The sequence below is a fragment of the Lepidochelys kempii genome, chromosome 10 (assembly GCF_965140285.1).
Source record: "Lepidochelys kempii isolate rLepKem1 chromosome 10, rLepKem1.hap1, whole genome shotgun sequence".
Classification (NCBI taxonomy): domain Eukaryota; kingdom Metazoa; phylum Chordata; order Testudines; family Cheloniidae; genus Lepidochelys; species Lepidochelys kempii.
The window spans coordinates 20,462,682-20,477,976 of record NC_136389.1 but is presented as its reverse complement, the minus strand read 5'-3'; the positions used below and the strand labels follow the sequence as shown (position 1 = coordinate 20,477,976).

Genomic DNA, 15,295 nt, shown 5'->3' with positions numbered 1-15,295 from the left:
AGCAGAAATGCATTTTGGGCCTTGCCTGTCCTTACAGACCATGTTGTTCAGAAACCCCTCACATGACATCCCCTCTCACCTCCCACACACCCTAATTGACATGTAACACTACATCGCACTAACCCTTTAAAAAAAAAAAAAAAAACCTCCATCCCCCAACATACAGAGATTTGTTACATTTGTTTCTCTCCATCAGATCTCATCCTGGTTTCCAAAGGTAAAATCCATATAGCTCTAGCCCTGTCACCCTAGTACTGTATTCTTAGGCCAGGTATTCGGTTTCTCATGGATACAGTCCCCTGATTTTCCCTGTATTTCTTCACGTTACCCATTTTCTCTTATTGTGTTCATAGGGATTTCAGCATCTAGAATAGACTGGAACAGTCCTCCTTGTATCCCTTTGCAGAGGGGGAGAAGTATACAATAATAGTAGGGCGGTCAAATGATTAAAAAAATTAATCATGATTAATCGCACTATTAAACAAGAGAATACCATTTAAATAAATATTTTGGATGTTTTCCAAATATATTGATTTCAATTACAACATAAAATACAAAGTGTACAGTGCTCACTTTATATTTATTTTTATTACAAATATTTGCACTATAAAAAACAAAAGAAATAGTACTTTTCAATTCACCTAATACAAGTACTGTAGTTCAATTTTTTTATCATGAAAGTTGAACTTAAAAATGAAGAATTATGTACAAAAAATAACTGCATTCAAAAATATAACAATGTAAAACTTTACGCCTACAAGTCTACTCAGTCCTACTTTTTGTTCAACTAATTGCTCAGATGAACAATTTTGTTTACATTTGCAGGAGATAATGCTGCCTGCTTCTCGTTCACATCACCTGAAAGTGAGAACAGATGTTTGCATTGCACTATTGTAGCCAGCGTCACAAGATATTTACCTGCCAGATGTGCTAAAGATTCATATGTCCCTTCAACCATCATTCCAGAGGATATGTGTCCATGCTGATGACGGAGTCTGCTTGATAACAATCCAAAGCAGTGAGGACCAAATCATGTTCATTTTCATCATCTGAGTCAAATGCCACAGGTGGAAGTTTGAGTTTCTTTTTTGGTGGTTCAGGTTCCGTAGTTTCCGCATCGGAGTGTTACTCTTTTGAGGCATCTGAAAGCATGCTCACACCTCAACCCTCTCAGATTTTGGAAAGTACTTCAGATTCTTAAACCTTGAGTCGAGTGCTGTAGCTATCTTTAGAAATCTCACATTGGTACCTTCTTTTCATTTTGTCAAATCTGCAGTGAAAGTGTTCTTAAAATGAACATGTGCTGAGTCATCATCCAGGACTACTATAACATGAAATATATGGCAGAATGCTGGTAAAATCGAGTCGGAGACATACAATTCTCCCGCAAGGAGTTTGGTCACAAATTTAATTAATGCATTTTTTAACAAGTGTCATCAGCGTGGAAGCATTTCTTCTGGAACGGTGACCAAAGCATGAAGGGGCATACAAATGCTTAGCATATCTGGCACATAGATACCTTGCAATGCTTGCTACAAAAGTGCCATGCAAATGCCTGTTCTCACTTTCAGGTGACACTGTAAATACCCTGTAAAGAAGTGCAGTTCTGTAACAAAAAAAAAAAAATCTACATTTGTAAGTTGCACTTTCACGATAAAGAGATTGCACTACAGTACTTGTATGAGGTGAATTGAAAAATACTGGTCTTTTGTTTATTTCTACAGTGCAAATATTTGTAATAAAAATAATATAAAGTGAGTACTGTACACTTTGTATTCTATGTTGTAACTGAAATCAATATATTTGAAAATGTAACAAAACATCCAAAAATATTTCATAAATTTAAATTGGTATTCTATTTTGCAACAGTGTGATTAAAACTGCGATTAATCACGATTAATTTTTTTGAGTTAATTGTGTGAGTTAACTGTGATTAATCAACAGCCCTAAATAATAGGGGAACTCATTAAGAAAGAATGCCCCCATGATAGGATGCCTGAATATACACACATCAAAGTTTAAATCTAGTGCTCAGAGTAGGAAACCAGGTGTCAGGCCTGCTAGATTTTATTCCTGAGTATTTGTTTTGGGCAAATTGACACTGGTGAGTCTGGCTTTGTCTACATATGCAACTACAGGTGAGTCGCATCATACATGCAAACTTTTGCAAATTCAACTATATGTGCTCGGCAAAAAAAAAGAAAAACAACAAGATACCTGTAAATAATGTGGGCGATTCCGCCCACCCTTCCACTCAATGAGCTTATGCCCCAGAGTGAGCGTGAGATGTGAATTTGCTGTTCCCTCAGTCAGTCTCAGTTCTCGTGTGCCTCTCATAGTGTGAACAACTCGCCATGCTGAGTGTGATTCTAGTGTTTAAAGATACTGTACATATTTTTCGTACAACATGGCCCCTAAACACAAGCCAACTACTTCATCTGATGCTCAACTGAAGAAACAGCAATCTGTTCCAACGCTGGAGGAAAAACTGCCTGTGTTGGATTTATTGAGAGACAGTATGTCGGTCTCCAACGTGGCGCATAAAATATGGCCACAACGAATCTAGCATCCGTGCCATCAAGATTCGAGAGAGATAAATTTGTCAAGCCGCGGCATCAAGTGCTCCAATAACTGCTAAGGTGACGAGCCAGGTGCATGATAAGACTTCAGTGAAGACTGAAAAAGCATTAAATTTATAGCTGGAAGACATGAACCGTAAACGTGTGCCTATCAATGGCAACACTTTGCGAGAAAAGGCTCTTAGCCTCTACGCGCTGTTCAAACCTCCCGCCGAAGAGGGACAGCCTTCCGATGAGAAGGAATTCAAAGCCAGCCAATGTTGGCTTAAGAGTTTTAGGAACTGCTTCAACCTCAAAAACGTGCAGACTACTGGTGAAGTTGCATCTGCCAATGAAGAGGCAGCAAAAGCCTACCCCGAACAATTACAGAAAATCATAGAAGAAAAGGGCTATCTTCTGGAACAAGTTTTTAATGCTGATGAGAGTGGGCTCTTCTGGAAAAAAAATGCCCAACCGCACTTACACTTCGAAATCAGAAAGATAAGCCCCTGGCGTCAAAGCAGCTAAAGACCGTGTGACTGTGATTTGTGGCAATGCAGCTGGGCATTTAATAAATCCAGCCTTGCTCTACAGGGCTGCAAATCCCCATGCCCTAAAAGGCAAGAACAAAAATCTCCTGCCTGTATTCTGACAATCAAATAAAAGGGCTTGGGTGAGGGCAGCATTATTTCCGAATTGGTTCCAAAAGTGTTTCATTCCAGAGCTCAAGCAGTACCTCGAAGAGAAAGGACTTGACTTTAAAGTGTTGCTGCTCGTAGACAATGCTCCTGGCCACCCTGCTGTACTCCGGTTTGCACATAACAACACTGAAGTCGTCTTTCTTCCCCCCCCCATACCATCTCCATCCTCTCAAACAAGGCGTGATTCGCTATTTCGAGGCCACGTACATGAGGCTTACGTTCTCACGGATACGTAGCACTATGGATGCTCATCCCTATCTTAATGTGATGGAGTGCTGGAAGTCCTTCATCATTGCCGATTGCATCACTTATATTAAACAGGCAATGGATGCAATCAAGTCTGAAACAGTCAATGCATGTTGGCGAAACCTATGGAAAGAATGTGTGAATGATTTTAAGGGTTTCCCAACCATTGACAAAGAAGTGAAACGCATTGTTCAGCTGGCCAGGCAAATGGGTGGTGATGGCTTCGTCAACATCCTTGAGGAAGAAATTGAAGAATTAATTGAAGGCCATAGAGAAACATTGACTAACGAAGAGTTAGAGGAACTGATAAAATCATCTACAGAAGATGAAGATGATGATAATGAACAGGAAGAGCCAGCAAGTTGGAATCTTCATAAATTTGCTGAAGTGTTCCAAGCAGCGAAACACTTGAATAATTTCTGAATATGATCCCTCTATGGAACAAAGCCTCAAAATCACACGTAGTATTATGAATGATTTGAGACCGTATCAAGAAACGTTTGAGCAGTTCAAGAGACAACAGTGACCCTTGCCGATCACCATGTTTTTCAAGGAAAAACAACTAGCAGCGGATGAGCCTACACAATCAACTTCTCGAGCTGAACCAAAGCCAACCACTTCGTCTATGACTCGCTCTCCATCATCCAAGCTCTCCGTCACCTGGATCAACATCAAGCCCTCATGACCCCCTGTAAGTACCCCCTGTAATTAAAAATACAGTACTGTAAAATTATATTTTGCATATGTACTCTTTATTATACACTGTACATTACTGTATACATTATACATTTATATATATATTACTGTACAGGGTTGTAGACACAAAACCATGTACAGCATACTGTACTTTATGGGCAATTTAAGGGATTTTCAAGGGTAATTTTGACTATACGCGATTTTCGCCTTATGCGCTGACTTTAGAACTTAACCTACGCGTAAGATGTGACTCCACTGTATAGCAACTGCCAGCAACACTACAGCTGCAGTGTGGCTGAGCCATTATCATAGACAGGGCTCTGGTATTTCTACTACTGCGTCATGCGAACCTGGTCAAAACTGCAAGTAAAAACAGCTGAACCCTGCAGCATACTAGACTTTCATTTAGAAATTTCCCATCACTAAACAGCTACTGGTAGAGCTGCCCTGATGCTATTATGGTAGGAAGCCAGGGTCATGACAGATGCCCCCACCGGACCCCCATCCCCCTTGTTTCCACAGCTCCTTTCCCTTCCTTGTATCCCCAGTCTCCCTGGGCACATAGCCCCTCCCTTCCTGGATCCCTACTCTCCCTGTACCTGGAGCTCCATCCTATTCGGCGCCCACCCCGCTTCCTACGCCAACAACTCCTCCCCGCCGCCAGCAACCATCCTCCCTGTACCTGCAGCCCCTTCCCCATCAGAGCGCCCTTTCCCTGTGCCCACAGCTCCCTCCCCATTTGGACCCTGCACTCTCCCTATGCCCTCAGCTCCTCCCCCGCACCTTCACACCTCCCTGTGTGCCCATAGCTCCCACCCCCCTCAGTACTCCCCCCCACGCTGTGCCCGCAGCTCCCTCCCATCCTCGGAGTCCTCCCATCCCCCTCGGCCCTGCCCGCCTCAAAGCAATCTCCTCCCCCGCAACTCCGTACCACCCCTAAGCAATCTCCTCCGGTACCCGCAGCTCCCTCCCCGGCTCAGAGCGATCTCCCCCCACGGAGCTTCGTCCCCCCTTAGAGCGATCTCCCCCTGCCGTGCCCCTCAGAGCGATCTCCTCCCCAACCCGTGCCCGCAGCTCCCTTCCGCCCCCATGCCCACAGCTCCCTCCCCCGTCAGCGCGATCTCCACCCCGCGTGCCTGCAGCTCCCTCCCCGCCTCAGCGCGATCTCCTCCCCCCACGCGTGCCCACAGCTGCCTCCTCCCTCAGAGCGATCTCCTCCCCCCACGCGTGCCCACAGCTGCCTCCTCCCTCAGAGTGATCTCCTCCCCCCACGCGTGCCCACAGCTCCCTCCTCCCTCAGAGCGATCTCCTCCCCCACGCGTGCCCACAGCTCCCTCCCCGCCTCAGAGCGATCTCCTCCCGCACACGTGCCCACAGCTCCCTCCCCGCCTCAGAGCGATCTCCTCCCCCACGCGTGCCCACAGCTCCCTCCTCCCTCAGAGCGATCTCCTCCCCCACCCGTGCCCGCAGCTCCTCCCCCCCTCAGAGCGATCTCCTCCCCCACCCGTGCCCACAGCTCCCTCCTCCCTCAGAGCGATCTCCTCCCCCACACGTGCCCACAGCTCCCTCCTCCCTCAGAGCGATCTCCTCCCCCACGCGTGCCCACAGCTCCCTCCCCCCCTCAGAGCGATCTCCTCCCCCACGCGTGCCCACAGCTCCCTCCCCCCCTCAGAGCGATCTCCTCCCCCATGCGTGCCCTCAGAGCGATCTCCTCCCCCATGCGTGCCCACAGCTGCCTCCTCCCTCAGAGCGATCTCCTCCCCCATGCGTGCCCGCAGCTCCTCCCCCCTCAGAGCGATCTCCTCCCCCACGCGTGCCCACAGCTCCCTCCTCCCTCAGAGCGATCTCCTCCCCCACGCGTGCCCACAGCTCCCTCCCCGCCTCAGAGCGATCTCCTCCCCCACCCGTGCCCGCAGCTCCCTCCCCGCCTCAGAGCGATCTCCTCCCCCACCCGTGCCCGCAGCTCCCTCCCCGCCTCAGAGCGATCTCCTCCCCCACCCGTGCCCGCAGCTCCCTCCCCCCTCAGAGCGATCTCCTCCCCCACGCGTGCCCGCAGCTCCCTCCCCCGCTCAGAGCGATCTCCTCCCCCACGCGTGCCCGCAGCTCCCTCCCCCCTCAGAGCGATCTCCTCCCCCACCCGTGCCCGCAGCTCCTCCCCCCCTCAGCGCGATCTCCTCCCCCCACGCGTGCCCGCAGCTCCCTCCTCCCTCAGAGCGATCTCCTCCCCCACCCGTGCCCGCAGCTCCCTCCCCCCCTCAGCGCGATCTCCTCCCCCACGCGTGCCCACAGCTCCCTCCTCCCTCAGCGCGATCTCCTCCCCCCACGCGTGCCCACAGCTCCCTCCTCCCTCAGAGCGATCTCCTCCCCCACCCGTGCCCGCAGCTCCCTCCCCCCCTCAGCGCGATCTCCTCCCCCACGCGTGCCCACAGCTCCCTCCTCCCTCAGCGCGATCTCCTCCCCCCACGCGTGCCCACAGCTCCCTCCCCCCCTCAGCGCGATCTCCTCCCCCCACGCGTGCCCACAGCTCCCTCCTCCCTCAGAGCGATCTCCTCCCCCCACGCGTGCCCACAGCTCCCTCCTCCCTCAGCGCGATCTCCTCCCCCCACGCGTGCCCGCAGCTCCCTCCTCCCTCAGAGCGATCTCCTCCCCCACCCGTGCCCGCAGCTCCCTCCCCCCCTCAGCGCGATCTCCTCCCCCACCCGTGCCCGCAGCTCCCTCCCTCCTCAGAGCGATCTCCTCCCCCACGCGTGCCCGCAGCTCCCTTCCGCCCCCACCATGCCAACAGCTAGCTCCCTCCCTCCCCTCAGACCACCCCGCTGGGCAGCTCCCTCCCTCAGACCTCCCCTCCCCTCCCCTCCTCTCCTCTCCTCTCCTCCGAGGAGCGCCAAGCAAAAAGACTCAGTCAGTCAGCGCACCGCCCAGAACTGGCGGTCGCTGTTTACGTCATCACGGGGCGCCGCGCAGATGGGTCTGCGCGTGCGCGCGCGCAGGGACCGTCGGACCTCCACACACGTGTCGGTCCGTTGTGGGGACTCGGGAGCATGGCGGCGCCGGGCCAGAAGCTGGATCGCGCACAGGTACCAGCGGCTGTTCGGCCAAGCGCGGCTTGACTCGCGTGTCGCGGAGGACGGAATCGCTGCAAAGATTGTTCACGGCGGGCGGGCTCGGGGCCTTGTGCCGAGCAGATCCTGAGCCCTCTAACGCGGGTGGCCGGGCAGCTCCTCCGCCTGAGCCCTCCCCTGGCACTCCGCCTGGGCGCTGGGGACGAGAGGGAGGTTGGGGCTCCGCGCTCGCACGGCTTCGGCTGTTGCTGTATCAGGGGTCGATGCATGGGGTGCGGGAGGCGACAGGGCTTGGAACCGCGTCCCTGGGGTAGAAGCAGTTCCGCAGTGACTTGTGCTATATCTAGGGGGAACATCAGTGCAGGCAAACTGAACACATTTTACCTGTAAAGCTGGATCTCCCTTCTGGTGAGGGGAGAGAGCACATGGCCTGCCAGGCAGTCCTAACCATAGAGCCTGTGTCTGCCAATAACTCACTTTGATTGACGCTAATAGGAGAACTCAGGGCCGGCCTTAACATTAATTTACCTTGTTGCTGTTTCTCTACCCTTCCAGGTTAAAAAGGCCGTGCAGGCCTTGCTTGCATACACAAAGACCAAAGATAACACAGATGAACTGCTTTTGAATGAGAACGAGAATGTATACTTAATGGTGACAGTATGGAAAATCCCACCACAAGAACAAGTTATCAAAATGTAAGAATTCTTATACTTCTGTTTTTCCTCAAAGGCTCTGATTTTCTGTATTCCATAATAAATACTTTTCATCTGCTGTGGCATGCAGTGGACTGAACTTACATTCATTGCTGGTATCCCCCCAAGACCACCATGTTTTAAAAAATCATTTTATTGGTTTCAATAATTGTCAGTAGCATCAAAAGTTTGGAGCACTGACTGAGCATGCATGGCAGTTTCCATCATATCTGATATATGAGTCAGATATATAAAGGATCAGATCCTTCATACTTTACTCACTTGAAGTCATTTAGATTAGTTACAAATTAGTTATTAATAAAACAAGATTTAGGCCTATAATCTCTGTATCTAGTACACCAGTCCTCTTGGTTTCTGAGCAGTTGGTATCTGTTTTTAAGCATTCTTCTCAGTTCAGGAAATAACACTAAATGTTTTTTCAGTGCTATTATAAATCGCTAAAAGATTCCTACTTTCTTTTGTGCCATTGATTAGTAGATGTGAGACCCAAATCTTATTTTGAGCCACAGTGATGCTGCATGAGAAGTTACGGATCTATCTACTAATCACCCCAGTCCATCAAAGACTTCAACATATCCTTATCTTTATACTTTTTTAGTAGTCCTAATGGGGTATGTGGGATTACTCAGTACTTAAGCATGTGAGGGTATGTCTACATTTAAAATGCTACAGATGCAGTGCTTCAGTGTAGACACCATCTACACCAATGAGAGGAATTCTCCCATCACTGTAGGTAATACACCTGCCTTAGAGGCAGTAGCTAGGTCAACGGAAAGAATTCTTATATCAACCTAGTGCGGTCTATACCAGGGTAAGGTTGGTATAGCTACTTCTCTCGGGCAGATGTAGCTATGCTGATGTAAAACTGTAGTATAGAGCAGGCCTAAGTCACTGAAGGATTGGGACCTAAGGTCTTTCTGCACTACTCATAACTCTAGTGATTTTGAACTTCTCTCTAGGCCTAACTTTGGAAAGGGAGATTTGTATTCCTTCTCTGAATGCTTCCCCCCCTTTCTAACCCTCTTGTTATAGACCACTTCCTCACGGTATTCGACCAGAAACATCTGAAGTTTGCCTCTTCACAAAAGATGAACCTGAATTATCTGCAGAACAGACCGAAAACTTGTACAAGAAACTGTTGATCCAGAATGGGATCACAAGTATCAGCCAGGTAAGGAAGACATTGGAATATGATATGGGACAATAATGTCTTGTCTTTTTCTCCTTAAAACTTCAAAAGAAGAAAAACAGGTGTGTGATTTCTAATGCAAAATATTAACTTAATTCAGATGGTTCAAAATTTAGGACTTCTAATCAAATTTCTCCAACTTATCAAACTTTCAAAACTTCAAAATTTACCCAAATGAGTAAAATTGTCATTGCTTTCGGTATTATGCAAGCAAAATATATCAGAGCACACTTATTAATTAATAGCTTCTTTTGCTTCATTTTCAACATGCTCTTAGTTTACAATAATTTGAAAATAGTTTTTAAAGCATTTTTAGAAACCTTTTTTCAGTGTCTGCCAGTCTGGTTTCAACATTAACTGTCATATGACTTAAATAAGATAATCTTTCATAAATAGAAAATTGAATACTCTTTAACATGTTTATTTACTACACAAACTTATATAGTGTTTGACGTGTGAATTGTTAAGCAGAGTTTGTTTACACAAGCTGAAACAATTCACAGTTCTCCCATTCTCAGCTGTGTTGGCTCCTATGTCCTATTAGGAATAAAAAGCAGTCTAAATTTGTTTTTTGAAATGGGTAGTTTTGGATTGATTACGTGTGACCATATGTACTTCAGCTACCATTTGATGGTTATATTTTTTTTATTGATATCTAACCATCTGTATTGTTTTGATTTTTTTTAAAAAGAAAGCTATTACCTGTTTTTTCTAAACTAAAAAAGCATTGTGCATTCTTCAGTTGGTCTTATTTGTATAAATAACATGTCACTATTTTAAATAAAGTAGAGAAGACAACAGAGTGCATTTTAATGTGGAAGTCTTAATGGATTGGCAGTCATGCCATTCAGTTGTATATAAGCGTAGAAGTATTCCATTCATTCTTGCAAGGGAGTTTAATCCTAACATTACTTTCACATTACAGATCATCTCATATAAAACTCTCAAAAAAGAATACAAACCATTTGAAGCAAAGCGTCGTCTCCTGAACAGATTTAACCTCTTCCTGGCCGATGATCGAATTAGAAGGCTTTTGCCCTCACATATAGGGAAACACTTTTATCAAAGCAAAAAGTAAGTCTGTAGCTAATGCATGTTTATACCATATTGTCCTGGGAAGCTGAATTGTTCTTAGTGAATTGTTTTTCTTTTCCTTTTCTGTTTTTAGGGCACCTTTATCTGTAAACCTGAAAGCCAAGAATCTAGCTAAGGAACTAAACAAACATATCCAGGGAACTATACTTCCAGTTACCAACAAGGGGTGTTGTTAGTAAGTATCGATTTTTAGCTTGTGCTTCACTTGAAGGATAGTATTGTGATCCTAACAGTACTGTCAGGATACAATACTAAATTATTTACTTTCCCTCTAGTAGGACTTTGAATAAAGTGAGGTACAGGTTCACCAAAATGCACAGTACTTGCAGTGGACTTTGGTTTATACAGAGAGACTGGGGTTTGTTTTTTTTAATAGAAACTTTGACAAGGAGATAGCCTTTTGACCTCTTCACTGTAACTGTAGAAAGAAAAAAAAAAGGAGATGACGACATCATAGCCCTAATCATCACAATGCATTAAAACATTAGTGTTAATCTCCCATCCTGCTGAATTTTTATGTGGCCTAATAGATTGCATAGGTTTATTTACTACCATTAATAACAAATCAGTTTACTAGGACACTCTATTGTACGAGGTCTTGTTTCTGTAAATCAGTGATAACTGCCATATTAATACACAATCCTCTTTTTTGTATTTTAAATCTTTATTTTATGATGGGAATAACACTTATTAGCTATTCTAATGATGTACATAGGTAGCTTGAAGATTTATGGGTAAAATTTTCAAAAGCTCCTAATGGACTCGCGAGCTTAGATCCCATTGAAAGTCAACAGGCCTTAGGAAACTAAGTCACTTGGTTTTGAAAACTTTACCCTTATGACTGTTGAGAGACAACAACTTGTTTTTACGAATTGAAGTATCTTTTTCTTAAGATTTCCCCACCTTGGTTTATTTTATTTTTAAAGACTTCTATAACTTCTTTAGGCATGATTAGTTCCTGCTACAAATATATGTATTCTTTAAAGATTTAACAGCATCTTGCAAAACAAAAACTAAAAACAAGTGTCCAAATACTGAAAAGGCTAGTATAAAATAGTAGTTACAATAGATCTTATTTCCCTGTGAAGTTTAGCATTCTTTTTTTTTTAATTAAGATCATTGTGAATAGACAGTACTCATAGTCAATTTTTTGATATGCCTAAAAGCAAGTGGTTCAGTCAGAAGGTCTGTTTTACTGTAGGATAAACAGCACACCTCTCTTTTCTTTCAGTACAGCACGTGTAGGTCACACTGGAATGAAAGCTGATGAGTTATTAGAAAATGTCACTGTTGCTTCTGAGGTGATTTCCAATAAGTTGCCAAAGGTACTATCACATGATTAAATTAGAATGTGAAGTGGACTTGATTTAAGCATTTCTTTGTTTATATTTACTCTTCTTAATTATTGCAGAATTGGAAAAATATTAAAGTTCTTCACCTCAAAACACTGAAATCTGTGGCTCTCCCAATCTTCAATTCATACATCTGCAATTTAGATGAGCTTGACAAGCAGCCATCTCTCCATCAAAAGGGAGTACAGGTAAAAACTTCCTACTAACTTCTTTACAGAATAACTTTCCATAAGGTGGTGCTATAACTGGCTATATGGTTACCTTTATGGAATAAAGTGTTTGGCATGTAAGTTTAACATTGGCATTGGGGATATTTGCCAGACATGTAGGTGCAGTACACAGGCAGCAGTACACAAGTGATGTTGAACTGTTCTCACCCAGCACTTGTTAGCATGACTGCATGCTTTTACAACAGTGCATGGTAATAGGAAACCACTGTTTCTACTTGAAGTAGTGGCAAGTTGAAAATGTAATCCTATAGTGTTGCTAGTCTCCTCCCTTAAACTGGTAGAGGATGGGATTCCCTCACTTTTCTATATCCTTATTTCTAACTTGAGATCTGGTCGTCTTCATGGACCAGCCAGGTTATGCAGCTTCAGTTATTTTTATAAGGAAAATACAAAAGATGAAAATAAATACTTAATCGTATTAATTAAATTCATGCACAGCTCAGGAGGATGCATCAATTACTCATCAGCTGAACTATGACTTCAATATTGTTTGGGTAATAGACTCTAAAAAGTTTGGGTTATTTTAATTTTTTTGTCTTATTTGGATGTTGTTTCATCAATTTAAGAGTGTCAGCTATTTTGTTACATTGAATTCTACAGTTGATTTCCCTGTACTTAAAATAGTTGATTTTTGCTTAATTGCTCACAGCTCTACACTTTGAACTTGTCAATTTTGATGTCAGCATAACTTCTATACAGGGAGGAGGAAGAATTTTTTAAAATGTAGATATAATAATAATCCACTAAACCATGTAATTTATCTATAGTAATACAATATATATTAGTCCATGTATGTCATTCATACAGGATTACAATGCCTTTAGCAAGTTCTCTAAAAGTAAAACTCGGCATTGTTTCCTCCTCGCCTGTTGCCAAATCTGAACTGCTGAATAGCAAGATGCATGGTAACATTGCTTATAAAATTGCTGTTACCGAAGGATTGTAATTAGTGTTCGTTTAAAAGTTAACACTCTTTCAAGATCTTCAGTTTCAGAAGTTCTGCAATAGTGAACTACTCATTCTTGCCTTTGTAGTAAAATAGATCAGTATATTTGTAATATTGCGTTGGACTGTGGTGGAGGGGTGATGTGTAACTGAAGATGTTTTGATTCTTCCTGTAAGAAAAAGAAAGGAAAGAAAAGAAAACCGAAGTCAGCTACAGAACAGACTTCAACTAAGGCCAAAGTGACAGCTGAAAAGAAGAACAATGCTACTGCCAAAGACCTTGAGATGGAACAAAAGAGAAAAGCAGAAACCTTGGCAGTCACAGAACCAGATGAGGATGATGGAGAAATTCCACAACTTGTTCCTATTCAAACAGAAGTCAGTATAGCTGGGAAGGAGCTAATTCTATTTAAGAACAAGTTTGTAAAATCTAGAGTTTAGCTTTAACTTAATGAAGATTTTGAATGTGGACGAAGTCTACCTTTAGCAAAGAAAAGGCTTGAGACAGGCTAATGGAAACAGTGAGCAAGTTAAATCATTGGTATGTCTAACCTAATGCTTGCAGGGCAGAATGTTTTAATACACTTGCAGTGCAACATGTATTCCTGGGGATATCACAAGAGCAAGGGATTCTTTTCTCTTGGGATTTTTTTTACAAGCCACTTACAGACAGACAGGAAGTTATTTATTTATTTATTTATTTTTATTTAAACAATAGCATTTCTGACTAGCACAAATAATAGGTTCTCTCTTAGAGAGAACAATGGCTTCTGGAGTGAAATTTTATCTGCTGTTTGCACTCCAGGTGTCTAAAATCTTAATTAGATTGGTCAGCTCATTTTCCACATGTCTGCTATTTGAAAAGACGAAAACTATGCACTCTGTAAATGGATATTCTGCCCATGTGTGTCTTATGTACCATTTCATCAAACTGTTTTACATCAGTATGTTGGAAATGGACTGGTTGCCATAGATAATCATAGCTGCCTGATTGCAATTCATTCCCTTACTCTCACTTTTGAAATAAAACAGCTTTGAGACAAGTTATGAATCAAATAAATCTCTTTAAATGTGTCTCCTTTTGCCCGAGTGGAGGTCACTATTTAGGGGAGAGGTAACGCCAGATCTTTTGTGGAGTAATACATATAATTTACGTTTCTGATAGCAACAAAATAGGAGAACCGAAGGCTATTAAAAATTGAAAGCCTTGGTGGACTCTTCATACTGATCAAGTCATTACTAGGAATGGAAATACTCAGGATCATATAATTAAAATTTCTTCAAAACTATCAAGTTAACCATGCTCAGTTTGCAGACGTTTCTAGCAAGTCTGTCTTAAATATCCAATGGAGAGAAAATGAATGAACATAAGTTACAAAGTTGTTCTAAAATGAAAAATAGTCAGCACAACCTTTCAACCACTCAGTATGTTTTCCTTAAGTCTGTTCTCTTTCTGTACAGTATCAGTGAAAATATTTTTTCTTGGACCCTTTTGTGATTGAGTTGGTTTATATTTACCCTTGCACAGCCTACCTGAAATATGACTAATTGAGTTAGAGCAGAGAATATTCTATTCAGTAGATGGCACTGATCTTTAGTGCTAATGTTTTTATCAATCTTGTCTTGCAAAACAATTACGATGTGTCCTTTGTTGTAAGATGACACTTTTTTCCCTATGTCCTAAATACAGAAAACTGAACCAAATCAGACTCGAGAAAAAAGTGTAAATATGATCAGAAAACTTAAGACACCACTTGGTAAGAGAAAGACATCGTTGGCTCCGGAGACTCCAAAAACGAAACTGAAATTGGCTGAAAATGAGACAGATTTGCCAACACCAGCTCAACAGAAACAACCCAAGAAGCCCGGGATCCCAAAGGAAGTAGTAAAGGATAAGGAGCTGAAAAAGACTCCCAAAAAAACAGCAGCAAAATCCTTTGTGACACCTCATGGGGGCAAGCTTGTAAAATCAGCCAAGAAAGCTCCCAAAACACCAAAACAGATTCCTAAGAAAATGAAAGTCCCACAATCAGCCTGAACGCTGTCAGTTATATTATTGCTTTAGCCTATGAAGTGAACTGATTAAACGTATTTGCTTTGCTTAAAAAGAAAAAAATTACTATAAATCAGAGAAAACAGCTTGATTAAAAGAAAGCCTGAGCATAGGGAGCTGTCTTCACCAAGGTTTATAATTGCCTATCAGTGTTTCCTACCAGTAGCAGTGGGGCTAGGTGACATGTAAATAAACCTTTTTCTAACTTGGTCATTGCTATATTTCTTTGTGTCAATCCCCAGGCTGTATTATTTCCTTTGCCTATACTAAAAAATCAGTTCAATGCTTTATTTAGCTAAGTGGATGCTCTAAACAAGAGTTATCTCCTTTTAACAACACAGAAGGGAGAGAAAAGAGGATAGTAAAGATGATGTAAATACAGCTTTTGTTGATGCTCTCATGATAGAGGGAGGCTGGTCAATGATAAACATGCTGTGGATACTAGCTCACCTCTG

At 43.5% G+C, this 15,295-nt stretch overlaps 1 protein-coding gene across 2 annotated transcripts; it reads left to right on the top strand.

Moving 5' to 3' along the window:
* Positions 1–7,143: 7,143 nt before the first annotated feature.
* On the top strand, positions 7,144–15,049 carry RSL1D1 (ribosomal L1 domain containing 1). Of its 2 annotated transcripts, none has more exons than XM_073362366.2 (9): positions 7,144–7,278; positions 7,819–7,958; positions 9,009–9,147; positions 10,091–10,239; positions 10,334–10,435; positions 11,492–11,561; positions 11,672–11,800; positions 12,965–13,165; positions 14,478–15,049. In XM_073362366.2, exons 1-9 carry the CDS (start codon positions 7,243–7,245, stop codon positions 14,823–14,825), a joined length of 1,314 nt encoding a protein of 437 aa, XP_073218467.2. In that variant the 5' UTR covers positions 7,144–7,242; the 3' UTR covers positions 14,826–15,049. The 2 variants fall into 2 exon arrangements, with proteins under 2 accessions (XP_073218467.2, XP_073218466.2); XM_073362365.2 differs by having other exon boundaries at positions 11,492–11,585.
* The last annotated feature ends 246 nt before the right edge of the window (positions 15,050–15,295 follow it).

Excerpts from the sequence above, each read along its gene's own strand:
- RSL1D1 (XM_073362365.2), top strand. The coding sequence starts at position 7,243 with ATGGCGGCGCCGGGCCAGAAGCTGGATCGCGCACAG. Across the intron at positions 9,148-10,090 it reads GGATCACAAGTATCAGCCAG|ATCATCTCATATAAAACTCT; the intron begins GTAAGGAAGACA and ends TTCACATTACAG. Across the intron at positions 10,436-11,491 it reads ACCAACAAGGGGTGTTGTTA|TACAGCACGTGTAGGTCACA; the intron begins GTAAGTATCGAT and ends CTTTTCTTTCAG.